Source organism: Balearica regulorum, chromosome 1 (assembly GCF_011004875.1).
Source record: "Balearica regulorum gibbericeps isolate bBalReg1 chromosome 1, bBalReg1.pri, whole genome shotgun sequence".
Lineage (NCBI taxonomy): Eukaryota > Metazoa > Chordata > Aves > Gruiformes > Gruidae > Balearica > Balearica regulorum.
Window position 1 is genome coordinate 64,691,285 of NC_046184.1, and position 27,493 is coordinate 64,718,777.

At 40.8% G+C, this 27,493-nt stretch overlaps 1 protein-coding gene across 6 annotated transcripts in view; it reads left to right on the plus strand.

Moving 5' to 3' along the window:
- DGKI (diacylglycerol kinase iota) overlaps positions 1-27,493 on the plus strand; it is a 219,686-nt gene that overhangs the window by 176,704 nt on the left and 15,489 nt on the right. For all 6 annotated transcript variants that reach the window (XM_075755694.1, XM_075755708.1, XM_075755700.1 and 3 more), the window contains one exon: positions 13,620-13,645. In XM_075755694.1, coding sequence (XP_075611809.1) covers positions 13,620-13,645 — 26 coding nt within the window. The remainder of the gene's footprint in view (positions 1-13,619; positions 13,646-27,493) is intronic.

Here is a 27,493-nt window from a genome sequence, read left to right on the forward strand (position 1 = left end):
GCATTGGAAAACTCCGCATCAGCTCTTAAATAGGCAAAGTAGTCCGCTCTGGTGTGTTTCGATAGCAAAATCTGAATTAGTTTTCTGGTTCAGATTTAGTTCAAGCTGCATTTATAAGATTAAGCCACAAGAGTGAAGTGCGTATGTTTTAACCAGCTATTTGTACACCTGTACAAATTACTTCCCATTGTTTAAAATCCCAGATGAGGCTCCATGAGTACAGATTGCTTTCAAATAAATCTTATTTGAGTGAAGGCATAAATCATCATCTCACCTTCACTGTACACTCCTGTGTAGTCCTTACAATAGAGTTAGAGCATAACAAAATGCAGTGTCTGTTTATGCTCAGCTCTCCCTTTTCTTTCCCTTCTGTTGTCTTAGGTGCTTTTACAAATAGCTTGTAAGGCGTCACTCTTACTACCTTAAAGCGGAGCATGAGAAAGGTTTGCCTAAAGCAGTTCTCCATCTCTTGCTATGAAAGTGATATTAAAAAGGAGGAGGTGTTAGTGAAAGGAAAGATTTGGACTCAAAGAAGAGGAAAAGTGGTGTAAAGTGAACTGAGAATGATTCAGAAAAAGGTAAACATGGGTTAAATAGGGAAAGTACTTTGGAGAAAGCAAAAAAGCCAAATACAATTATAAGAATATAGCAAATGGATAAGAAATTGTTTTGAAGGAAAGCAAGTTCCCTGAGTGAGACTGAGTGGGAAAAAGTGATGCATCTCAGTGTGGGGTCTGGTTCTGTATTTTGAAAGCTCTCACTATTGTCAGCATGATACAGTCACAACACTTACAATCTTGTGCACATTCTGGCTAGAAGCTACAATTTATCCACCATTAGGAGATCTTTTCTTCAGCTGCTGTTGTAAATCTGCCCCTACCCCCATTTCTGGAGACTTTCTTGACAAAGGCGGCACCTGTTAATTTTTTTTTTTTTGCACTCTAGTGCCCAGATGTGGTACATAATGAATATCATGTACTTTATGTTCCTGTGGTGAATATTAATTCTCTCCACATACCTCAGGTTTTTAGCCACCTTCATTGTTTTTGCATATTTTCAGTGGGGAAAAAAGGAATAATTATTGGTTTCCTTTGGAATTCTACCTTGAAGACATGTGCCTACAGTTCTAAAAAGATATATTTCTGGCCTTTCTCATTCCCTTAAAGACTTTAAATGTAACAATGAAAATCTAGCAAAATTTTGGCATTGCTTGAATAATTTGTCTTGAAGCTTCATTTCTTGCCATCCAGAAAACAATTTCGGCCTCTTAAAAATGGTAGAATTTGGCTGACAATAAGGACCGTGTTTTCTCCGTGACATCCATATGTTTTTAAAATCAAACCCTTCCAGAAATGGTTTGAATCTCTTATTTTGTCTGTATAGTCAGTTCAGTACAGGGCTACTCAAAACCAGGATAGTTATTTTTATTTTGTGGTACAATCATTGAATACAAGAACAATCTGGAGACTGTAGCACTGCAGACAGAAATACTTCCCAGTGAAATTCATGCTCTTTCCAGATTGACAGCAAAGAAAAATCTCGTTTAGTGCCCAGTGCTGCTTTGCAGCCTGTGGGATTTCAAAAATTTCTTTAAGGACAGCTACTGCTGCTGGTATCTGTTACTATTTGGAAGCTAATTTGAGTGTCCAGCTCTCACAATTTTGCTAGAAGTTTTCTGTTTCCTTCTGTTGCTTATACAGCAACCTCAAGTACAGCTGTAGATACAGAATATACATGAATTTGAGAAATGATTTTTCATGAAACTGGAAATAAGACTTTTACCTGGACAAACATTAATTCACAAGTTAGTTTTGAGCCTCTCCCACATTGTCACTTAATCCATGCCCACTTTCCCCAAGCGATGTCTTTAGTTCTAGTGATGTTCATCTCTGTCACAGCCAGGAGAAGGGATTCCTGGACATGTCTGATTAGTAGACACACCTTGACACAACTGCAGAAAAACAGAACACAGTTTAGAGAGGGAAAAAATGCTAAAATCACAGAGGGTGGAGAGGAATGTTGGCACCAAAATATCTCTTCAAAGACTGGCCCGCATGAGATATGTTTTTGGTATATTCCGAGTGAATCACCTACAGACTGTGCACGTGAGGTAAACACAGTAACAGATGTCCTCTACTCAGGATTCAAGAGGCTTTGCGTTACTTCAGCCATGTTGGTACCGTCTCAGGGCTCTTCTGGGCATGGGAAGATCCTGGCACTTTGCTCTAATATCTGAAGATACGGAAGCCAGATTAGGGAAAGTGTTACCACGCACCGTCCTTGCTATGTCAGGGGATGAGCCATAGCTCTACGGTGATTGCACCTGCCAGACCTGAGGGATCTTTGCAAACGGCAAGAATCAGATGGTTCTGGAAACTGTTTAACATGAGCTTTCAGCAACTTCTGGTGTTGCCTGGAAGTGACTGAATACATGGAAAACCTTATTTAATCACCTCTTCCCCTGTTAATTAGTAGAATTTTTATGTCACTACTGTCACTCCTGCCTTATCTACAAAGAACTGAGGTGTAGAAAAATAATGGGTTTTACTTATTAAAATTTCTGAAACGGTTGTTAGTATTTGGTACTTACACATCCTTCTGGCAACCACTTTTCCAGTAATACTGAGCTGTAAGACATCGTCTTTTGCTTCTGCTCTTGGTAACTGTAATTGGAAAAGGAAGAAATCAGAATTTGGTTTAAATTTGCATGTGTATGGCCTTATTTGTGTATGTGACTGCAATGCAAATAGTGTTTGTTTTCTTACAGAATTAAGTCTCCAGCCTTTGCTGTTGAAGTCCTGAATTGCTAAGGGATTTTAACAACAGTAGGCACATTTGATGAGGTGGGTTTGTGTTTCTGCCCCTTCAATATGTGGCGGAAATAGAGTACATCCTGTAGGATGTTTTTTTTTTCTCATCAGTACTTACTACCAAATAATTTTATTATTCAGAATGTAGCTCCCCAGAGGGGATTGGGTGGGATTTTAGCTTCCTCTTTTCCCACCAACCTGCCCCCAAGCCCTCAAAATGAGAGCTCTTAATGATTTTTGTAGCATCTCAACACCTGATGCACAGCTGAGGAAATTCACCCTGCTGACAAATTATTTTGGCAGACAGTGACATGCAAAACACTCCCACACATCATAAGACTACAAATTGGCTTCTTTAGAGAGATGTTGCTTCTGACTGACATCCCGCTTTCCAAAAGGGAAATGCAAGCAGTCCAGCTCTCCTCTTTTCCTTGGGGTGATTTCAAGCAACAGAATTTGCATGTGCTTGACAAAGGGACCTTCCTACTTGGATGTTGACAAGTCAACTACCACCGAGCTTGAAAATGATTTCTGAATAGTTTCAGTAGATAAGAGGATGAAAAAGACATTTCCACGTGGAATCTAAGTTTGTTTTTTTTTTGTTGGAATGTGTTTAAAGGATAAAATTGATGTTGACAGAGTACAGATAGCTGGGTGCCTTGGTTTTCTTTAAGTGGTGTAACAGCTATAAATCTACTTTCCACTCTATGGCTGATAGCCAAGGCTGAAGCAGTAGAGTTATTTCTTTTTTCTCTTTTCTTGTTACAACTCTTTCCTTATCCCTTTTTTCCCTTTTCTTCCATCCTTGCTTGCTTACTTTAGTCCTTGGATTGAGAAGCAGAATCTGTACTGAGAAGTAAAGCAGCTCTACAGCAAAGAAGGCAGGGAACATATCAAGACAGTCACTTCTTGTACCCTTGTTTTCCATTTGGCTGGGTGAGAGAAAATGACATTTGATAATTTGATCTTTAGGGCCTACTGCTTTCCTGCAAGCATCAGGCATGTGGTAACTGTGCCGGGCAAGAGAAGGGTAGAGGAGAGAGTGGAGCCGACGATCCCACTGTAGAATGTGAATATCCCTCTCATCAGCTTTATGGAGTGGAAACAGCAGACCTATGGCCCCCAGTGACATTAAAGGCACTGGAAGATGGGCTAACGGGGTTTACTCGGGTGATATAGGATGATTGACAGAAAGCAAGCATGCATTCTTCTGGGCTTGCTTTAAGCACTGTTACAAATGTAGGGTGAATATCCTCCAGCACAGCAGGCTTCCAGTCCAATAAAAGTTGGAAAAGAAGTGAACTTTGTAGGTTTAGGTAATATGTATGTCTGTATTTGTGTGTACTTATTACTTATTTATAAGAGTTGAAGTAAGAAAAAAGCACCCCAAACCCTCCCAATGCTAGTTTTCTGAGCATTGCACAGCAATAGCAAGCCTGTGTCCATGTGCTCTGTCCCTGCCATAAGGGGCTGCCATCTGCTCAGAGAAGAGACTGGTTCTTAATGTGCTGTCACTCAGTACCAAGCTGTCTTATCAAAGCCAAAACTAATATGCTTCAGGGTACGGCTACGAAACAGTCCTGTACATATGTAACACACACTTAGTGCGTCCAAGCTTTCACACTAGGATATCTCATAATATGCATTCAGACTGTATTTATCAATACCCTGTTCATATTCCTAAGTTCTGGTTTAACAGGCTTGCTAGGAGAAGAAGAATGTAGTTTGGTAAAATAACTGCTCTAGACTATCACACAGAAGTACTACTTTGCCTGAGTTGACAGCATTAAACTCCAAAAAGTCAAATCTTTGCTAACTTTCTCTAATTTTTCAGATACCTGCATGTTTGGATTTCAGCTGTGGCTGGAAATTGGAAAGTGTCAATATACCGTGCAACAAAAAGCCAGAGACATAGCATAGTCATGTGAAAATAGGTCATCTTTTGAAGTTTACAGTTTAGTATTTTAGACCCACAAAGTTCAGAGTGTTTGGATGTGGCTGGGAGCAATATTTTGACATGAGCCTTCACTTGACTCATTAAACAAAAAAGTGAGGTTTTTCACTAGGGCTGCTTGAAAAATATATTGGTGAGCTGTTTTTGCTTGGTGGAGTCATGCATGGAAGAAGTTTATTTTTTCTGGAAAATGTTGCTTGAAATAGAAAGTACCTGTGATTGTGGGCTGGGTTTACTGTGTTTGGGCTGGGGAGAGATTCTCCATTTCACCTGGGAACTGCTGAGGGACAGGGAACAAGTTCCCCAGGTTGTGCGTCTTGGCACGGCTGCTCTGCAGGGAGCTGCCCTTGCTTTACTGTGTCTAGGGTGCACGTCCTAGTCCCCTGGATGTGGGCTTATGTGTCAGGGTGTAGGAGGTACTGTCTCTTCTTAAAATGCCTTCCAAAGGATTTCTCGAGTGAGAGGAGAAAATCCTGAAAGCTTAAAAGCGTTCAAATAGGGAGGGAGAAAAGTTGTCTCTGCTTTGCTGCTCCCTTGCACTGGGAAAGGAGCACCAAAACCCACAGCTTTGTCTCGGTAGCTGAGACTGAACGAGCGTTTAGCAGTTCTGGCACAGAGGTGTGTGCAAGGGAGGGAAATACATGAGGAGCGGGGCCGTAACTCAGAGCCTTGCTGAGGTTCCTGGCAGTGTTGATGCCCGTGGGCAAGCAGGGACAGATGGACCTGGCTAAATTATGCCAAGAGCTGAAATCAGAGAGCCAGAGGTGGCTTGGAGCCAGCATAACCCTGACTCCCAGATTCTTGTTTCTGTGCCATGCGTCTAAAAGGGCAGCTCAGAACTATATCTGAAACTCCCATTACAAGTTTTATTCTTCATTAATTACTCTTATAGCAGGGGTGTAAAGAGCTCAGCAATTCTGCTCTGCCTAGGACTATAGAAAGACCTGTGTGTTATGCACACTAACAGAGGTGATTTTTTTTTTTTTTTTTTTTTGAAAGATGGGAAACAAATGAGGATTGCTTAGTGCATAGCACTTGTGAAAATCAGGCCACTTATTTATGAACATAATTGCAAGAATCTGTTTCTGAGGGATTCCTATGTTTCAGTCTCTCTTCTCCCAAAACCACTAAAGGATATTTATCTGTAGCGACTGGTTTGCTTTGTGGTAACAAACACACCACTTAGGGTAGCTTCTAGATTGTTTAGAAACCCAAACTGACTTAAGATTATTTGGGTGGTATCTCAAGATACCAAGCAGCTGATGTGCTTTATCTCCATCTAACCTGAGGGCCAAGTGGGGATGAGACTTCTGAATCAGGGTATACCTGATGTGCTTGCAGTGTGGCTGTCATGGCTTTGCAGTTACCAAAACGATTCCTTTCTCTGGGTTAAATAAAAAGTTAAAGTCAGAGCAAAACGATCTCTACGTTAATCTTTTTCTGGAAAAAAGTAAAAGTACACAGGTCTGTTGTTGAGAAGAGAGGTCAAATGATTTGTTACCTGATTGTGCCTAACATTTATTTTTTTTCATGTAGGATGTTAAAGCAGTGCATATACCTAGCCCCTTTCGTTCCTGTCCCAGGTCTTTTTAATAAAGAGCAGTTTCAAACAGCATCTGGTCCCTTGACATCCAGTCTGTTTCGCCAAAGTATTACATGGTGTGGCTAGGCCTCGCTTTATTTCCTTTAAGGTTAGACCACGTCAGCTACTGCCTTTGCTTTGCCTTTTACCCTCCAAATTGGTCAAGCAATTGGCAGGTAGGTCAGTGAGGATTTTGAAATTTTAATTCAAATCTGGAAATGGAAGAATAGCATTTCAAAGAAGCTTGGCTCAGGCCCTCTTCAAAATGAATGTCTTTTACATTCCTCTGAAATATTGTGGTGTCATATGGTGACATGAGAAAGAAAGGCCAAGTATTAAAAAAAAAAAAAAAAGAAACACCAACAAACAACCCACAATCACCCTACAGTGATCCTACTGGTCATTTGGACATACCTTCTTTTTCAAGGAAATAACAAGCCAGCTTTCTTAGGTCATGTTTTGACCTTGATTCCAAGGTAGAACTATCTTTTTCAAGATAGAACGTGTTAGAACGTGTATCTCTCTTCTTCTTTTTTAAATCAAGGTTAAGCATATTTGGGTTTACAGCTGATTTTGCAATAAAACCTTTTATTCCCTAGTTAAGCAGCAATTCCCAGGCAACTCCTCTGGGTGTCAGTACAACGTCAGGTATAGCTGTATTGTGGTGTTCCAAGCCTGCATTCAAAGCATTCTACAGTGGACAGAGAAATGGTAAGAGATAATAAGTTAGACATTAATGACAAAAGATATGGAACAATATAAGGGACACAGACATGCCTGAGACAGCAAGGAATACATCTGAGCTGCCCTTGTTTTCCTAAGAAGCACCAAGCTACATTTCTCTATGTTGGAGTTGCTGTGAACAGCCTGAGGCATTGGTTGATGTGCAGGTAAAGACTGAGGCTGCAGAAGGAAGTTACAGAGATGCTAGAAAAAGTATTGATCTTGGCCTTTAGCAGAATTAGAAAAAAATTAGACTCTCCAGATTGTCATCACAGATTAACAGAACATGTCCAAATGAATTTCTGCAAATTAATAAATAACTTGAATGGAATTTTTTAGATTCAGGGAGCATTGCTAGTCAGCATTTTCCCACATTTGTGAGATAGTATGGCTGTTATGCATGAGAAATATTTGAGAGGAGATAATGGCAGGAAAGCTGGGATAGTAAAATCAGAAGACTTTGTAGAGAGACTCACAGAATTGCAGAAAAATTTAGGTCGGGAAGGACCTCTGAAGGTCATCTAATCCAAACCCTCACTCAAAATAGGTCCAGTTAGATGAAGTTGTTAAGAGTCTTGTCCAGATGAGTTCTGAATATCCGCAAAGCTGGAGATTCAACAATCTCACTGTACAATCTGTTCCCCTGTTTGGTCATCCACATAGTGAAAATGTTTTTCCTAATATCCAATCTGAATTTCTCACATCCCAGCTTGTGACCATTGCTTCTTCCTCCTCTGTCTTCAAGCAGACCCTGGCTCTGTCTTCTTTATATCTTCCCATTAGGTAGCTGAAGGCGGCAATAAGATTTTTCCCTGAGCCTTCTTTTCTTACTGAACGAACCCAGCTCCCTCAGTCTCTCCTCATATGTCTCTCCTCATATACCCTCACCATCTCCATGGCCCTTTCTGGAACTCAGTCCAGTTTGTCAACGTCCATCTTGTTCTCAAGTCTTACAAGTACTGAGTAGAGGGTAAAAATCACTTCCATCGTCCATACGGCTGTGCTCTTGCAGGGAACTCTGCTGACTGATGTTCAACTTGTACTCTGCTAACACCTCACATCCTTTTCTGCAAAGCTGCTTTCCAGCTGTTAGGCCCCCAGCCTGTCTTGTTGCATGGATTTATTCCTCCTGAGATGCAGGACTTTGCATTTGCCTTTGTTGAACATGCTAGGTTGCTGCTAGCCCTCTTCTCCAGCCTGTCAAGGTCACTGAATTGGGCATGTATAGGGTCAAAGCGGAAGTGTGGGGAAGCTCTCAGTAATTCTTAGGCTTTTTTTTTTCTTTTCTTTCCAATGAAATGCCATAGTGGAAAATGGTAATGCCCAGGCTAAGTATTATCTTTAACTGTGATTGGGCTCCTCTAAGCAGGAGACGCTGAGGGACCAGAAGAGCAAGCAGTTCTGCCTTTCTGCCAGTAAGATAGGAGTCACTGTCTGCAGCTGGGGTGCAGCGGACTCACCAGTCCCAGACGTATTGGTGCAGATTGCTGAATGAGGGGGTTTCCTCACCTTTATTTTAAAAATACTTTATGCGCTAAAAATTTTCTTTGATTACAATCAGAGAATATATAAATAAATCCCAATAGAAATGCCACTTTCAGTTATGAATAGATGTACACACAAAATGAGAAGGCATGGGTTTAATCTGAAAGCTCTTTGCCTCTCCTCGTCAGAGGCAGCTATTGTCAGACTGAATTAGAAAGTTTGCAGAAATACATTGCTTAAGCAGGGAAAAAGGGGAATGGTCATAAAAACCAGCAGAATTGCTGCACACAGATTGTTATTTAGCCTTTAAATTGTAAATGGGTGGTTTTAAATAGGCCTGGTGCAGATGGTTTCTGCTACAGGTTTATTGATTAAAATAGCTCCTTTACATCAGCTCTGTGTTTGTTTCTCCAGAGGCTTTTGTCTTCATGAATAATGTGCCCATTTGCTGAAATTTTGTTAGAATTCATCTGCTGGCGGCTGGCTGTATTTCTCTAGGTTCCTAAGCCTCAGTTGAGTAGGCTCAAAGTTGTGACAGTCCCTGCCCTTCCCTCCTTAGAAATGAATATTCCCTCTTCCACCCTTCCAGTGCTGAATAAATCTAGTGCTTGCACATTGGCAAGTGCACTTGGAAATAGCTGTGAGTGTTTGGCTGTTTGGGAAAGGCTTGTATGATATTGAAGTCTGTCTTGGCTATGCTGGGGATTAGATTTTTGCCAGCAATTGATCTAAAGCCTGTAAGAGTGAGTGGAAAAATTCCAGTGAGCTTTGGGTCACACCATGAACTCTGAGGCACAGTGTTTTAGGTGGGCATGTCTCATGCCTTCAGTATCATAAGTCTTCCAATTTGCTGGAAGCATCTAGTGAATGTATGAGTAGGGGCTTTTTACATAATCATTCAGGCTTTTTTATGCATTTCTAAATATTTGTACTTCATTTCTTGGGAGAGCATTCTGCATTTTGTGTTAAGCACAAAAGGTACTTCTTTGCTTGCGCAGGGAGTGGTGGAACAGGCAATGTGCAGCTTCCCCGTGTGGACCGAGGCTTGCAAGTGCTGTTATCTCTTCTGAGGAGAGCTTGCCACTCTGCAACCGGAGAATGCTACTGCAGGACCTGTAGTGAAAGGAGGAGTATAAACAGCATGGAAAGAAACCGGAGATGATAACATACTTCCCCTTTTCCTTCCTTCTGAATCCCTTTCCTATCGCCATAGTAATACTTGTCTTCCCCTCAGCTACTCACTACAGCAATAGATTTTCATAAAGCATCGGTCAAACCAGGGCAGGATAAAAGTCAGATTAACGCCTTTGGTGAAAATATTTAAAATTTGGCTTCCCTTTCACACTTACACATGGGAAAAGAGCATTGTTGGTGGAAGAGCTAATTTAATCTCATGATTCTGGAAATGTAGCCAGTCGTAGACAATGTGGCCTGTCTTCACTCTTTTGGGGAGGTGTGGGGGGGTGATGAGCCTTTCTTTCTACTAGTTAATTTTACACCAAGATAAAAACAGGAAAAAGTAACAGTTGATATTAAAAACAAATAAAAAAAAAATTAAGCAATTATATTCTGAGTTGGCCAAGAAAAGGATACTGCAGTGCCTGAACCTTTTCCTGAAGGTTTGGGGGGGTTGATTTGCTTTGTTTTGTTTAACCAAATGAAAATCTCTTCAAGATGTCATTTGGCAAAGTGTTTTGACCCAGGTGGGACCACAGATCTTGACAGTATATTAGTTTTTCTGAAGTATCTCTGACTTGTCTCTACTTTTTTTTTAAGTCATAGAGGTTGTGAGAATGATAACTTGCTTCTTCACGACAGTTGAACACACAGCTAGAATCACACTCGGAGGGCAGCTGAGAGGTGCTAGATAGATGGTTGCTGTGTGGATATTAGCAGCTGAGAATCCTCCCTTCTCAGGACACCCGTCTGGCGATCAGTGCTGCCACAGTATATCCCTCACACTTCTTACAGACCCGAGAGAAAGTTGTGTGACCGGAAATATGAGCATCTACTGGATCTTTTTTTCTGTCAGGAAAGGCCCCTGTGGCTGCAGAGTGAGTGTATGTGGTTTAGAGCAGGTCATTAGACTTTCTTTCTTTCCTCCCTTAGAGCCTGTCATAAGCATGGGGTAGACCAGACAATGCATAAAATGCCCAACGCTATTAGTGCAGTCTTTTCAGCAGCCTCACTTCCTTACATTATAGTTACAAGCAAGACTCCCCTTGGTGTAGTTAGGCCAGTACTTGAATAGGTTGGAAAAATCCCTCCCCCTGCTAAAACATATGGCCTGAAATTGTAGGAGAATGTTGAAAGCTGTCTCCACTCTTCGCCAAAATACTTTATGTCAGTAGTGTAAGAAAAGAAGCCTAGTTTATTGTGGTTGAACCTTTGGTATCTCCAATGGCAGAAGCTCTCATTGAGGCTTTCCTGTGGCTGAGATATTCAAAACCTCTCTTTGTATCTTCGCAGCTATGTCAGAAAGTTTGAGCTAATGGTATTGCATTTCCTTGTGAAAACAGGAATTGGCTGTCCAACCCCCCGTTAATGATAGGCGAAATGAGCCAACAAGCTCAAACTTTATTAGGGTGAGGCAGAGAGGTGCATATGTACACTTCAAGATGCTGTGATTATATAAACCTTATTTTCTCATGATACCAGGCTACACAGTTCCAAGAGATGCTTGAAGAAGCCTTTCAAATGAAAACACTGCTAGTAGCAACCTGTTACATTTCTTACTGTTCAACCCCTGTGTTCAAGGCATGCAGCAAAGCAAGTATTTTGAAAATTTTGGGCACATTAAATATGCACAGACAGATTTTTCATTTCTTCCTTCAATGTTTTAATTGAGAAGGCAGTGGTATTCCAACAGTGTCTCTCCTGTTGTTGATGCTTTAAGGAACTAATGACATCTGTTTTACCAGGCATAAAGAAGAGCCAAATTATAGGATAATCTCTACTGTTTATTTTATTGTTTCAAATAAAGATCTGAAAGGTGATGAAACTGTGTAATTAAGAAACAAAACAAAGGAATAAATCCTACCGATGCTGTGGGATACGGTGTTAGCAATGGCTAGAGAATCAGAATATGGGAGCTAAGGAACCTGTCATGATTCCTGCATGTAAAACTAAAAATTTGCACCTCTTGATATGGCCTGTTCTGCACTGTTTCACTTTGTAGGAAACACTGTGTTCAGTTTTGACCTTCAGAAGAGGTTCTGCTGGGGGTTGTGGAGAAAGGCCTGTAACGAACTGGTCAAAGCAGTGGGACAGAGTCCTAGTGATGCCTGCTAACCCTCTGGGTTACCTGCATTCCTACTGTATTTCCGCAGACATGGCTAAAGTGCAAGGGCACAGCTGGCCTGGTTGGCAGCAGAGCAGGATACATGCCTAGGAGGTTCAGCAGCAATCGCAGGATTTAACAGGAGTAGAGGATTAATTAATTCTGATCCATACAGACACATTGGCTTCTTGCACAGTCAGAATCTTAATTAGGCAATCACACTTTTTCCTTTCACAGTGACCATTGCTCCAGCTGTGCTGTAACTCTTTCCTTTCTTTGCAGATCTCTTTTTTAAAACTAAAAATTTGCATACCTCATTAGGAAAGTTTCCTTCTTTTCTTTCCATCTTTCCTGTTTGCATCTACATATTTGCATATCTGCTTCTGATGTCATATAATCCCTCAACATTCATTTTCAGACCCCTGTTATGGAATGGGATCATGACTCCTTCCTCAGCTCCTTTATTCCTCTAAATCCAGGGTTTCTAACCCTTCTTTCCCCCGCCTTCAACCCTCAGCCCCTGCTGACTCAGTTAAATACACATGTGCTCTTTTCCCCTTTGCTCCTTCTTTTCCCTTCACCCCTCTGTGGCTGCTTTTCTTATGTCAGCTTTGATCTGTTTGCTGGCAACATTAACATTTTTAAATCTTTAGTAATTTGTTATTTTTGTACATTGGAGCAAAATTAAATATATCTTGGAAAGGAAGTGTGGGTTGTCCCATTCACCACAGGAACAAACTCATTGTTACCTGGGTGGGAAGGCAATATATGCAGTTGAAAATCTTTGCTGGGGAAGTGCTGAGGCAATGGTTGAATCCACTGTGTGCTGTCAATGTGGTCTAAATAACCAAGGTACATCCCAGATTTGGGTGTACAGTTAGCCCCAGGTTTGCTAAGCCACGCTAGTGCAGCAAAGGGAAAAATGGAGGAAAAACACTTTACACCTCTTTATGTGCCTTTGTTGTGGGTGCTGACCAAAAGGTTGAGGAGTGTGATCCTTAGTGATGGGAGCTGTGACACAAATCTCTGGAATTCAGCAGGGGCACTGAGAGGTCCCTTTATGTTTTATAACACCTCAGTCTCTTGGAGTGTATGATCAGAGGCTCAAGCCACTGGTTAGGGTATCATCTAACTCTTGTGTTGCTGTTGTTATGTTGCTTTTTACTGTACTTGCATCCGTCCAGACCTTTTTTTTTTTTTTTGTTTTGGTCTGTTTATGTTGCTTTTGTGAAGGTGGCATGAACTGTTATTAATTATGACCACTGTTTTATGCTAGCAACTACCTTGACTGATGGTAAGAAAAATGGCTAACTTAATGACTGTGAGTTCCCATGAAGCTGTAATTTCCTCAACCACCCATAGCTGTGAGATTTTCTTCTGGCCCACACTTAATTATAGTCCCTTCAATAATCTCTGGAGGATCAGGACTTTCTCACCAGTAATATGTCACCTATTTCCAACAGTAACAGTAGTGGATAAGTTTTTTGCCAAGTACCTGTGGAAACTCTTGGCATGAATGCTTAACAGTGCAGCTAACAGCTGCCTTATGGACATGACTCCATATGGCCACTCTGGTCTGCAGAACCTGTTGCTAGAGTACGTCTCTGCCCTTTTCTGCTTTTTTCTTGTCAGATGCCTTTCAGCCCTCTCTTCTAAGGAATAAAGAATAAAACTTAAGAATAAAACCGTCACATTTGTCCATATTCCATTCCCTGCAGTGACACTGAACCTTATTTGTGGCCATTTCATACCAAAGATTGACTGGACTTTATTGTTTTATTCCAGGTCACCGGTCTCTTCAGAAGATCAAGGTAAGATCTGTTTTATCGATACTAATAGCATATTAAAAATGAGACTAAAGATTAGCTAATAAGCTCTGTTTTAACACAGTTGTGGTGGAGAAAAATTACTTTATAAAAATGAAACTTTGATGTTGCTCAAATGTTGTTCACGCCTAGACATCAAGTGCTTGTTCATTTAGTTGATTTAGTTGGGGCTGGCAGAAGTTAAGCCTGTGTTGAGTTATTTGTAAAATGAATCTTGCTCAATCAAATGGAACTATTGCAAGTGTTCGGAATTTATTCACACAACTGCACAAGGCTTTACTTATGGAACATTATGTGTGGGCTTCAAGGATGATATATGGTTTTTGTGAAGATGAGATGATCTCTTATGATCCTTATAGAACAGCACCTTTGCAGCAGAGGAAAGTGTAGTGTGCTTTAAAGGCTTGAACCCATGCTATCTTGGGTTACCACTAAAGTTGGTTTGGTAGCTGTCATGGTTTAACCCAGCAGGCAGCTAAAACAACCACACAGCCGTTTGCTTACTCCCCAGTGGGCCGGGGAGACAATAGAAAAGGGGGGAAAAAAAAAGTAAAACCTGTGGGTTGAGATAAAGACAACTTAATAGGACAGAGAATGAAGAAGATTATGATGAAAATAATAATAATAAGAGGAATATACAAAACAAGTGATCCACAGCACAATTTTTCACCACCCGAAGCTGATGCTCAGCTAGTTCCTGAGCTGCCCCACCTCCTGGCCCACTCCCCAGTTAGATACTGAGCATGATGTCATGTAGTATGGAATATCCCTGTGGCCAATTTGGGTCAGCTGTCCTGGATGTGTCCCCTCCCAGCTTCTTGGGCACCCCCTCCAGCCTTCTTATTGGCAGGGCAGCATGAGGAGCTGAAAAGTCCTTGACTGCTTGGCAACAACTAAAATATTAGCGTGTTATCAACATTATTCTCATCCTAAATCCATAACCCAGCGTTACACCAGCTGCTAGGAAGAAAATGAACTCTGTCCCTGCTGAAACCAGGACAGTAGCATGGCATGGAATTTAGAGCAGCTGGGAGCTTCTACATGTGAAAATCTCATAGCTTGAGTAGCAAGAGTTGCAGATTGTGGTAATATGCTTGCTCTGAAGGAGACGGAAGGATCTGATCTTTCCCTATGGACTAAAGAGGGAGTTTGCAGTGACTAGCTGGTTAATAACTTGACCAACTTAGGTGCTTAGAGCTAGGTGGTATAAATATCCCTCTAGAGTACTTTAAAGTATGGTTGTACTGGTACTGAAATCCAGAGGCACACTACAAATGAGGTGGTAATTGCAGTGGCAGAGTTGCACAAGGAATGGAGAGAGAGAGAAAAGAAAAAAAAAAAAGAAAAAAAAAGGAGCCTGTTACTGAGAGGAGAAAGTTCATCATGTAGCTCTGAATGGGGAATGTTATTTTGGACGACAAAAGAAATAAATATCTATTTTCTTCTGGCATTCAATTTGTATGAAGTTACACAATCAGCAAAATTTCTGGACAATACAATAAGTATTATTCAAGAAAGGTCCAGATGGGGAATAGTAAGGACTGTTACAAATGGAGTTGTAAGGAGGTCTGATTCTGGAATTGTGTCACTGAAGTATGTTCGCTTGGAGTGTGGAGTGAATAGTTAGGTATCAACCCACATTGTCCTTGGCTCCAGCCAAGATCTTTTTAGTCCAGTATAGTGGCTGTCAAACATACTGTCATTAATAAATTCTCTTCCATCTCCTTGACATGTCATTTCTTAGTAAAGAAAGTTATAAAGAAAGCCATAAAAATGGTCGAACATGTCAGACCAAAGATATATCTAGCCTATCTAGTCCGTTCCTAGTGTTCAGTAGCAGTGAATCCCCTGACAAGAGCATGAAAGTGGCAGAAGTATACAGTTTTTATTTCCTGGAGTACCCTATCAACTTCCTGTGATTTACAGCTCATTAAGTTTGTGAACCAGAGGTAGTTTTCTTGTTTAATAGTTCATCTGCTTTTTTATCATGAACACAGCTTCTTAATATAAAGTCGTGGAGACTTGTGAGAAGTTTAAAGTATACCCCATTTTTGCAGCCCTCAGAAGAAATTTGAAAACATTCTGGTCTAATATACTATTTCAAGTCCTGGACCCAAGCTGCTTGTCAGTGCATAAGACTGCTCTTGCTTTTTCATTTCCCTTGCATTTCTTCTATTGCTCCATTTTTATCTATTAATGTAGCAACAGACAGTGTAAATGTATTTCCTTGTGAATCTTTAAACTTCAGTATTTCCTGCTGTCATAATGCTTTCCTTCTTTCCACTATTTTTATACTGTTCTAGTTTTTCACAAAATCTTCCTGTTTTCCATCTACCATCTGCTGCCAGGGTCTGGCTTTTCAGGTTTGATAAACATCTCTGAATAGCCTCTTCCTTCCCTCTCTTCCCTTTCTCCCATAAGAAACCTCCTCTGAAATGCAGAGTGAAAGCCCTATGTTCCCTTGACCAATTAGTGATGTGATAGTGCTAGTTATTAGAAGTTTTGTGTTTAATGACCGTGGAGTATCTAACTAGATTTGTCATCCATGTAAATATGTAGGAGCTTCTCTCAAACACAAAAGATTTCCCATGCCCCGGTGACTTTTCAGAAAGAGAGGTCCAATACTTGGATTTCCTCTCCCCACTATGCCACATACGGACCATGGTAAATGAACACAATACTAGAAGGAAAATGTGACAAAAGTGCTGTAGCACAAGCTTTTTTGAGTCTAGGTGCTTCTCAGTCCACTTTATGTATATGTGGAAGCATCTCAAATTAGTCTTTGATCTGAAATCTCTTATTTAAACAAAAAAGAGAGGATCCAGGAGAGAGCTGAAAACTTCTGAATTGCCTGTCTTTTATAGTGTTTATGCAGACCTCTCCTGGTATATTTTTCTTGGAGTAGGTATCCAGGAGCCAGTTTTGAGACTTTTATTTTCATTAATAATCAGTACTCAACTGTGTGCCTATGCAAGGCACAGTTAAACATTCATTTGTAGTTTTATAAGGCAAAAATGCTTTGGGGCAAGATCCAACTGTAGAATAACATACCCTCACTGGCATCACTCTGTGTCCAGTGTGTCAGCTGCTCTTCCCTATTATGAGGTACCTTTCTAGTGCTGATTTTCTGATGACTGGATGTGTTTGTCATTACTGAGAAAAGACACTTTCTCTGTGTTGTGTTGGAACTTCTGTTTTAACTTCCCATTTGGTTCCTGATTGATTTTGTCTGCTTTAATCTTCAGTCCTCATTTTTTCTTCTACTGTTTCTCGGGGTTTTTTTCTTTCCATCATCCTTGTCTTCCTTTTCAAATGTCTCTTTCCCCTTGAACATGAGGTTGCATTCTGCATAGATTCTTGCATTGTGCTCCTCACTTTGGTTTCTGGACGTCCTACTTCTCCTCCAGTGTGGATTGCCTGCTTCAAGCATTAGTTGCCAACAGTAGCTGTAGCATCTGCAGTGTAGTAAAAGAGTTGCTACCAGAATTAGCATCTAATGTGAGTAGCACTTCCATTAATCCCTGACAGGACAATGCATTATGCTGACTTGAAGAGAGGGTGAGGATAAAGCACCATCTGTCTGGGACTGGGCATCTACTGAATGACTGTAAAAGCACACAATGCTCCTTGTTGTGGACACGTATTAAAGGCACCTTTATCAGTTACAAACCAGAGCCATTTTAACTGGCACAAAAAGGGAAACAGTACTACTAGACAATCTCAAACTTCAAAAGAAAAAACCCAAACCTCTTAAAGATTTTTAGAAGGTTTGTGTCTTTGTTCTTGGTACAGGTAATTAGGAAATACATAACTGAAGAGTGAAATCTATCTTCTTTACTTTTTTTTAATTTAAGAAAACCCCCAACAAACCACAAAAAAAGCAGACAGAACCCCTAACCCCGAAATTCCCTGACTGACTGACAAAATGGAACAAGCTAAGTAAATACCAAAGCATGGTAGTTTAGACAGGGGATCAGAGTGGGGGCTGTGAAGAATGAAATGGAAGGGCTAGCTGTTCAGTCACGCGGGCTCTGGTGCAGTTACATACCTTGGAGGAAAATGGTCTTTCTTTGGGTGTGGCACTAGCTGAGAGTCAACAACGGGCAATTGGCAGGGCCACAGAGGACCTGGTGGATGTCATGAGGGAGAGGACAGGCAGCTCTCCTGTTAGTGAATGGTAGCACCTGCTGTATTTTCACTCTTGGTCTAGCTTCATCTGGGTTATCTTTACCATTATTTGGTGACCCTGTGTAACTGAGTTGGCTGTTCTTCATCATCACCTGAGCAACTGAAGGAAACGCTCTTAAAAAGAGTACAATGAGTTGCGTTTCCATTTCAGTCTTCTGGGAAAAAAAAACCAAAACCCAACAAAAAACCAAAAAAACCAACCTACCAGCAAATTCTTGAGTGGTGCTTGAATGGTGCGTGGACATTGGCATGTTATTTATCTAATGGCAACTTAGAGCTGATGCAGCTCAACACTTGTTTGCCTAACCTCAAACAGAGGAACATTGCCTTTGATGGAACTACTCAAAGTTTTAAGTGGCTATACTAATGCACCTCAAGTGGCAGTTACCCTGGTGCTTAATCCTTACACATCTGAGTTGCATCCTGATCTGGAGACAGGAGGTTCCAAATATTTATGTCTCTGGTCTCTTGCTCTTCTTGGTTTTCTATAAATCCATGAAACTGGGCTTTTTCCTTTATTTGCTTGTAACAGACATGGGTTTTTGCTGCATCAGCATAATTTCTAGCACGTTTTGTTCTGATTGAACTCAGTTGATTTTTTTTTTTTCTGCAATAGATTCCAAATTCATGAGGGAATAGGGGACAACTGAGAAATTAAGACAAGAGACAAATACATTAAAAAGAGAAAATTTTGAGACAGTTGGTTATGACAACATCATAATATGATACAAAGGGTAAAGATGAAAGATGATATTTCTCCTTGGAAAGATGAATGGCAACACTCAAAGATCTTTCAGATTCTGGCAGATGTTAGTTTCATGATACTTAGAGTCATCCACACTGGATATCCTATCCTTAGGAGGGATTTGTGCAGATCCAGGAGTGCATTAGAAGTGAAGTAGATTTAAATGGTGACCTTCAAATTAGCCTCTATTAGAAGAGTTTTCCACAGAGATTGCTTGTCCCAAGTTCAAACTGGAAGCTTGGGGCAGGAGGTGTAATTCTGTCTCTAGATGTCCCTCTAGATGGAGAGAGCTGCTGTATTAATTATAAGGAAGGGAGTGATCAAGTGTGTGCGTGGAAGGCATTGGCAGCTCCATCCCCTACAGCAAAATGCTTTGCTATGCAGTGTCTGCTCCTGACTTGGAGGCAGAATGTCCTGTGGATTATGGTATTTGCTCCAGTGCTGTCTGCTCCATTAAAGAGACGAGGTCTGAACCCATGCAAGGAGGAAGATAACTGTAGGAGCCCCAGAAATACCACAAATGCTGAGAACACTTCCTGGGACCTCCAATACATGAGATTTCCTGTTGTCCCTGGCTGCCTGTGGGAACATGGACGTCACTCTCCCAACCTCCTTTCTTCTTTCTGGAGCCACTGCCCATTAGTCTTGCTAGTCATAGTTTGCAAAGGGACGTTCTCTTCAAGAGTTTTTTAAGCATCCTGCCATCCTGAATAAAAGGACAAGCAGGGTACTACAGATGAACCCAAACATCTCAGTGCTGGTAGAATTTGGGGGGGAAAAAAAAAGGCACCTCTGTTTTGTACACTACATTCCTTCAAAAGAGAGAGTGATGGCTTTGTGCAGCTCCAGCTGAGAAGCTGTATTCTTCAGGGTGATGTTGCAGCCGTTTACCTAGCAACAAATTGAGATGTCTTGGAATGCTTTCACTGAACAAATCAAAGACAGTACAATGGGGGGACTCCTGACTGCAGGTATTTATTTTGATTAATTAGCCACTTTGGGAAGAAAGCCCTCCTGGATAGTGTTTTGAAAGTACGTCTGTGGCAAGCTGAGCCAACGGTTGCTTGGGGATCTGCTCTGAGTTTGTTCATTTACTTCTCAGCTCAGCAGAGGCTGACATGGATGCAGACCCATGGTACCCATAGCAAGAGACAGCATTCTGTCAAAGCACTTTAGATAAGGCTGAGGAAGGTCCTCTCTGCCCAAAACCTTTAAAAGGTGCCTACACCCCACTTCTCATCATATCTAAGCAGGCTGAGGGGTCAGTAGGCAGCTGGGAGGGAGAGGTCTGGCAGATGTGGGCGTCTGAATGAGTCATAGAGGAAAACTGGGAAACGCTTTTTTCCAGATGGCCACCTCCATTATTCCTTTCCCCTCAGTAGGAAGGAGGAGTAAGGAATGTGTTGTCTGAATCAGGGCACCTATTTTCAAGCAGAAGCCCTGGGTAACCTTGCAACCTACTTCGTTCCTGTTTTTTGTTTCTGATGGAGGCTGCTCATGGTCAGATAAGAGTGGCAACTTGTTAAAGTAAAACAAGAAAACAATGTGCTCCACCCACTGAAGACTCTGGCCAGCAAATAAATGCTTGAACTTGACTTTAAGATTATTTAGTCCTACTGTGAAGCCCTAGCTTGTTGGGGAAGAGTTAATTAGATATTGCCAGGCAAAGGGACTGCAGCCAGCAAAAACCTGAAGGGAGTATGGTAGGAGTGCCTGTCATAGTAATGGTCCACTGAGTCAGGAAAGGGGAGGAAAAGGGTGGCTCACAATGCTCCTTGTTTTGCTATCCTTTTTATTTTTATTTTTAAATAAAAAATAAACCATTGCTTAAATATTTTACCTGGAATTCTCCTCCTGCCAAAGTAATGCCACTCTATTGATAACGTGGCTGCATTAGTCAGCCAAAGTCTTCCCTGCCTTGTGTTGTTGCTTGATCAGAGACATTTTCCTCCCCCGCATAGCTCCTGAAAGTGACATTAATTGTTCCTGTCTTGGCTTAAAAATAAAAATGGTGGAAGGAAAAAGGAAAGAAAAAAAAGTGACAATGTCTGCCAGATGGTACATAGTTTATCTGCAACTGTTCTTTGGGGTTTTGGACCATTTACAAAGGAAGTCTTTTTTCTTTAAGGTCATCCCTTCCTTTTGTAAATCTGAGTTAAACGGTCTTGCAGGAAAAGTTCGGCATTAGGGTCTGAATACTTCCACTCCTAACTATAAACTGCACTCTCAGCTCAGCACCAGTGCCACATACACAATTCAGGGTGGACTCTAATTGGCATCAAAGTACCTTTAAACTAGTCTGACAGTGCAAATGGGGCCTTCAAGGCAGCTTGAGTGTAATTTACATCTGCCTGAAAGCCTCTTTATCCTTCTAGAGTTGTATGAAGGGACTTCTGTGTAAGTGAGAATTTAGCCTTTCTTTCCCTTCAGCAAGGCTGTGTGGTTATTTTTACTTTTTTTTCCCCTCTCTAAACAGTGGTTTGATGCTGTGTGTTGTTTGAATCTAAAATTCTTAAAAGGAAAAGGTTTGTAATGCATATTTATAACCACCTGAGTAATGGATGAATTTTTGCATGTTAAAATTTTTGTTTTATTCCCAAGTTAGGCAAACAGATGCAGCCAAAACTGTGTCAGTTCTCTCCTTTGAATCTGCACAGGATGCAGTGCCTTTGTAGCACGTCCCACAAATGTTTAGAAGGGTTTTCTACCTCTTTGTGCAATCCTAGAAATAGATGTTATTGAGGTATGACTTATTCAGAGGGCCAGCATGCTTCAAAAGTGTCTCTCAAACCACAGGAGAATGTATGCTTGTGCACGCGTTTTCCTGTACAGATGGATTAGCTCAAGATGCTATGTGAAGGCCTTCATAATATTCCCCTGGCTGAATAGTCATCAGATGTCTGTGTCTGGCTGCTGTTCAGCTGATGTGCTTTTGAGCTTTTGGTTGCAGCAGGTTGTCGCACTGTTGGTTTCCTTCGTCTCCTGGGAGCATTTTGAGCTCTCAGCCTCTTTATTTGGTTTTCTTTCATGGAAGTAGTCCTTCACAGCACTGCTGTCGTGAGCTACCTAGACTGGTGATATTGCTCTTGGATTCCCTAAGAAGCTCAAGCCTTTCCCAAACCTGAAATCCTGTGGGGAAATCTTGTTTACCACCTGTTTTTTTAGGACAGTGAGTAATGGCAGCAGACAGTTGTATTTTGGAAAAATGTTAAAAAGCAATAAGCCTTTTCTTTAGCCAGCGCAAGAGATACTATGTTCTAGGCAGCAAGCCTCTAAACTGCTTCTGGTTTTGCTATCATATTTCCATCATGGTTCTTATGCAGTCATTAGGCTGAGGCAGAACTCCTCTAGCAAGTCCAAGAACCTGTCCCCATTCCCACGCCAGACAGCTGCTTCAGATGTAGACCACCAGGATCTTTTTTCTCATGGCCGATGTTAGATTAGAAAGAGATGTCGCTGACATATAGGGCCAGACTTTCTAAAATAGCTAGTGAGATATTTTTTTTCTTTTTAAGCTATAATTGTATTTAAAAGTTGATGTGTCCCCAGGCTTAAGGCAATCAAGTTCCATGTCAAAATGCCCCTTGTTTAGTTATAATGCAACCTCTTTCTTGAGTGTTGAAACGTGAGACTGAATCTCTTGGTCTGTTAGCCATCTTTTTGCTGAAGATGTTCCATTTTGATTGTTCAGCACCCAAGTTCAAAAATTGTGCAAAAATATTCTTCTGCTTGGTGCAACAATTTTTTTCTTTTATGTCAGCTTTAGTTCAATGCGGAGGTAAAAATCAGCATAAAAAGAAAACAAGATGGAGGTTAACACCTGACACAGATATACTCAAGAGCCTTACCGTCAAATAGCACTACCAAGCTTTAGGATTGGGCAGATTGCCCATCTGTACATGTGCTGTATTTACAAGGTATTCTCATTAAAATGGACATTTTTTTTGTCTGAACATAGCTTTTTCTGTCCATAGCTGTAGGGAAAAATTCAGTCCTGATGCTTATGATGGGAACAAATGTTTGTGTCCTTATCTTGGCATAAGTTGTGCACTGTTGCTGCTTGGTGCAGTTCTTTGGCCCAAGCAGTTAGCCTATATTCAAGGACCTTTGCCCCATTCTGTCAGGAGGAAAATTTGGTTTAAGAGTCAGACAGCTGTTTGATGTAAAGCCCTTTTTCAGTGAACATAGAAGACATGATTTTTCTTGTGCAGAAGTTCAAGCAAGTCTGCGTAGTAGGCATTTTTGCTTTTGTTGTTTTTATTTTTGCTGGCCTTTTGCCTCTCTTAGACCCACACAAAGATTTAACCATTTATTTTGGGGTTTTTTTGCCAGCATCTAGGAGACCCCTCAACCCACAAGGCTTAACTTCCTTTTACTTTCTTTTCATCATCTTCAGTAGTTGCTTCCAGTACTTGCAGGTGCATAAAATACATGAAAAAACATTTAATTGCTCCTTCCACTCAGCTTAGCTTCAAAGAGAAATGTTTAAGCATCATCAGCTTTGGTGAGACTTGAGATTGTCTGTAGATCAAAGACATGTGAGCTCACAGTCATTCCAACAAAGCGTTATTAATTTTTTAATTTAATTTCTCAGTTATGTAGACAGTTTGGCCGTATGTATTTTAAAGGTGGGATTTTTTTCTGTAACTTTAAAAGCAGGTTAAATATTGGGAAGTGGAAAAGGGTTGGCAAAAGCTCAAATGCAGAGATTTGCAACCTTTCTTCACCATGGATCCCTAAAACTTTTCTATGGGACTGGCAAACCCTTCATAAATGTCAAGTGTATGGGCTGCTCTGTATCTTAGATGCTTGTTTTTCATAGTCATCTTGGAAAGGAAGTAGTCCACAAACCAATTCCCTGTGGTGCCCTCCACCCCTTTCAATTGCAGGCCAAGGTTGAAGATCATGGCTAGACTAGAAAAAAGTCAGTTCTGTACATTTCTGGGTAAGTTATGTTACTGTCAGTTTTTCGTATTAGATTTGATCTTTACTAGAATGTACAAAGCTGTGACAAGCAAATTGTTGTTTACAGAGAAAAGAATGTATTTCTGAATGATAATCTATATGGAGTTCACACTCATATGACAGCATAGCTTTCTGAGTGATTGAAATAGAAGTTATTACTGATTTCTATAAAACTTAGCAGGAAATTAAGAACGAGGGCTTGTTTTCTTATAATTTCTGTAATGTTGATCTTTAACAGCTGAGAAGACTCCAGCTGTGTAAAAGCACTCTTCTAGTCAGGGTCAGCTTTTAACTTCTCAATGTGTAAAACAGTAATTACTTTAAATTTCTGACTCTATGAATCTCACAAAGTCTACAACAGCAGTAAAGAGCTGGAAATGTTCTGGAAGTTAATGATAGGCCAAGTTAAGTTTAATAACTCTCAAGAAATTTGATGATGTCACCTTCTGCTGCAGTTTTTTCTTCATTATCAGCTCAGCAAGGTTTGAGTGAGGCAGTATTTCATGAGGTGTTCCTTAAGAGTTCCCCTGAGCACATCTAGCAAGAGATGGTGCTGGACACTGAGGCTCACATTCTGGGGGCCCCACGCCGAAGCTCTAATGACTAATATTTTTTCTTAGCTTCCTCTAACCAGTAAGAAACATCCAGCACTGAAATGCGGATGGCATACCAATTCCAAGTGCTGAATCCGAGCACCGGCTATGTCTTAGAAAGGGCTGAACAGTTCGGGCATTGCCTGATAAATGAGGTTTCTACAAGGTCCTTATCACTTCAGATCATCAGCTGTCTTATTGTATCTTTTGAAAGAGCTAAAGATATTAGGAGCTCTAATTCTGTTGGAGTTATAGCAGTTGAATTCTGCCATAATTTCCCATGTACTTAAACATTGTCATACACTGATCAGATGCATTGTTAGCCTGGTATTTTTTAACCCATGGTAAGATGTATTATTTCAAATAGTACTTTGCTCTCACACTGCATTTCGTTCATTGCTCTCAAATTGGCTGCTTTTTAATCATGGATGTGACAACTCATTTGGATAGTACTTATACTTTAAAACATAGTTTTAAATAATTCTGCTCCATCCAGTGACAGTTCTTAGACCCTCACTAAAGAATTGCTTGCAGATGGTGAAAGCTTCAACATAGCCATATATTTTTATCAGCATTCACTGTGGCTTAGTTTGTATAGCAACAGTGGGTGCAAATATGGTGTGGAAAGGGTCAGATCAGGTGTGCAATCTGACTGGTAAATTCTAGAAGATATTTATGGTTTATGGATAGCTTTTACTCAATTAAAAAGACACTTCTGTACCACTGACAGTGGCAGACTGCAGAACTGTACTGTTCTTTGAGATTCTGTCCAGTGAAAGCCAACTCCTCTCACTGGTTCACTAATGATTATTTAACTAATTTACCAAATACCTTCCATGTCAACCTACTTTAAACAAAGAACCTTGTGATCCTGAGATGTTACCTACAAGGGTTTATAAGAATTTCTTTCTCCATGTTCTCTCTGAAAGTGTTTTAGCAGCAAAATTCTGGCATGATAGTAGCCTGGTGCTGAGCCCTGCTTATGTCCTTGGTGTTGCTGCTGATCAGCAGCTTTGGCACCAGGAGGGAATTTTCCTGCAGGGCAGATGGGAACGGGTAGTTGTTGGCTGAGGTTTTCCTTACTCGCAATGCTTCTGAGAATCTTCATTGCTTTTGAAGTGAGCAAGATGGCAGTGATGACTTCTGTCCCTCTCCTGCTGTTTTCTTTTGAAGCATTGGAGTCGTGGGTCTGTCTTTGTTAGCCCTTATGTTTATGAAGTGTTCTCATGTTGCACCTGTATGCTATACAAATAGCTCCCAAAATTTCTGAGACCATGAGTGTTGCCTGGCTTTAGGAGTATCATACCTTGGAAACCTCCCCATTTTGTCCTTGTTTGGTTGTCCTTCTCGCAGGTGATCAGACATGTCTCATGGCATCATGCCATTCTGAAGGATCCCCTCTCTGTTTTAGTTTGACTCTTAATTTAGGTACTGCAAGTGGTATGCCATTTTCCCTGGAACTTCTGTAGTCCGTGGAGGGAGATGCGCAACAGGAACTATTGCAGGGAGACCAGGTTGCTTTCTGTGCAGGGTTATTTTCTCTTCTGACCATCCAGACAGCCCTTTGAGGCTTCCTAGGCATCTTGCAGCCTCTGAAGTTACTGGGTACAAATACCTCACTCCTTTGTTATCTGTTTCCTGGTGTTTAACGACTGATTTTACAATGCTGTTTTAATGCTGCGAACTTCACATGCAGAACCAGAGAGCAATTGTAATTTAGTAGGTTAATTCTATGGCTGAGAAACAAAAATATTTAATGTAACTCAGTAGCATTAACTTATATTTTTAGAATATGAAATAAAAATAGCTGTTTCCAATAGAAAGAGTGGGCATAGAAATAACATGAGTGACGCAGGCCACAGGAAAGGTGCTGGTTTTGGCATGTGTGGAGGTACTACTAGGTATTATTTCTGTGTCTCAAGCTGCAATAACTTGCAGCATTACCTGAATTCAATTAGCAGCCTTTTTAACATGGTGTTTTTTTTTCTGTAAGTGCATTATCCACTTGTAGCTGTTCAATATTTAAAAGTCAAGTGTTTGAGGTTTTTGGGTGGGGTTTTTTGTTTGTTTGTGGGTTTTTGTTTTGTTGTTGTTTTTTGTGGGTTTTTTTGTTTGTTTGTTTTAAATGAGGTTTCTTTTGTAAGTTGGCCCACAGGCATGGTTAGAACCTCATCTCAAAATTCACCCAGTGGAAACAAAAATTCGTAATTCTCTAGCAGCTGTTACATCCATAGTCCTCATTTCTAGCAGTCCATATCCTAGCAGGTAATTGTTTCTGTCAGTATCCATCACCCTGGGTAGTGATTGACACATTTGCTGGCAGTTTCAGCAGAAAGGTCAGTGATGGAGGAGGGGCTGTCCGCAGGGGTGTACTTGTAGAGAGGGTTGAGCTTCTCTGAGAAGGCAACCTGGGGAGTCTACCGCTGCGGCAGACTGAGTGCTTCCTCGTTACATGGACAGAGCACTTCAGTCTCCAGTCTTGCCAAGCTGTCACCTTTCATCAGCAATGAATCTGCTTGCTAAATAAATGAAAAATGTAATAAAACATTTTTATTAGTCATGACAAATGCTTGTCTTAGGAGAAGTTGAGAAAATAATGACTTGATTTAAATATTTATGAAATCAAGCAATTTTGAGGCATCTTTAAGACCTGAAGGTATTTTATGATATGATAAAACAATTGCATAATTCATGTTATATATTACACCAATAGTGCAGTGTTGCTCAGTAGAAATAAAACCATTCTCACTTTAATGTTTTTAATTTTAAGCTAGCCTGGCATTGCATGTTAACAGCATTTTTGTCCAATTTCTCAGTCTGCTCTCTCGTCAATGCCATCTGCTTGCCTGTTTTACCACCTCTTTAACAACCAGGTGATTTTTGCCGTCTTCACCCTCCTCCTCAATATGCCCAGGAGTCCCATATGTGTTTATGGGGTTAGTGTGCTAAGCAATATTCATAAGTTTATGTAAGTGTGTTCCCTATTCTAAAGAACCTTTCTCCATTTCTAGTTCAATAGCTTCTAAGTCTTCCAGCATCCTGGCTTACAGCACCGAATTATTTTACTGTAGTCTAATCTGCTTGTTATACCAGCTGGTTTTGCTGATCTGTAATGTATTCATTTATGCAATAGGTTCTACTCTAGCAAAGCACTTCATTTTAAGTGTGCAGGTAGACTTGGTGAAAAGAATGTTATTAGCTCAAAGCTAAGCACCTGCCTAAATGCTTTATTGGATTGGAGGCTTAGGAAAGAGAGGAAAAGATTGGTCTAATTATGTTGAATGTGTTTTAGAGCTGCTTTATCCTAATGGCCCTATCACCAGACCAACCTCTGGTAATGGA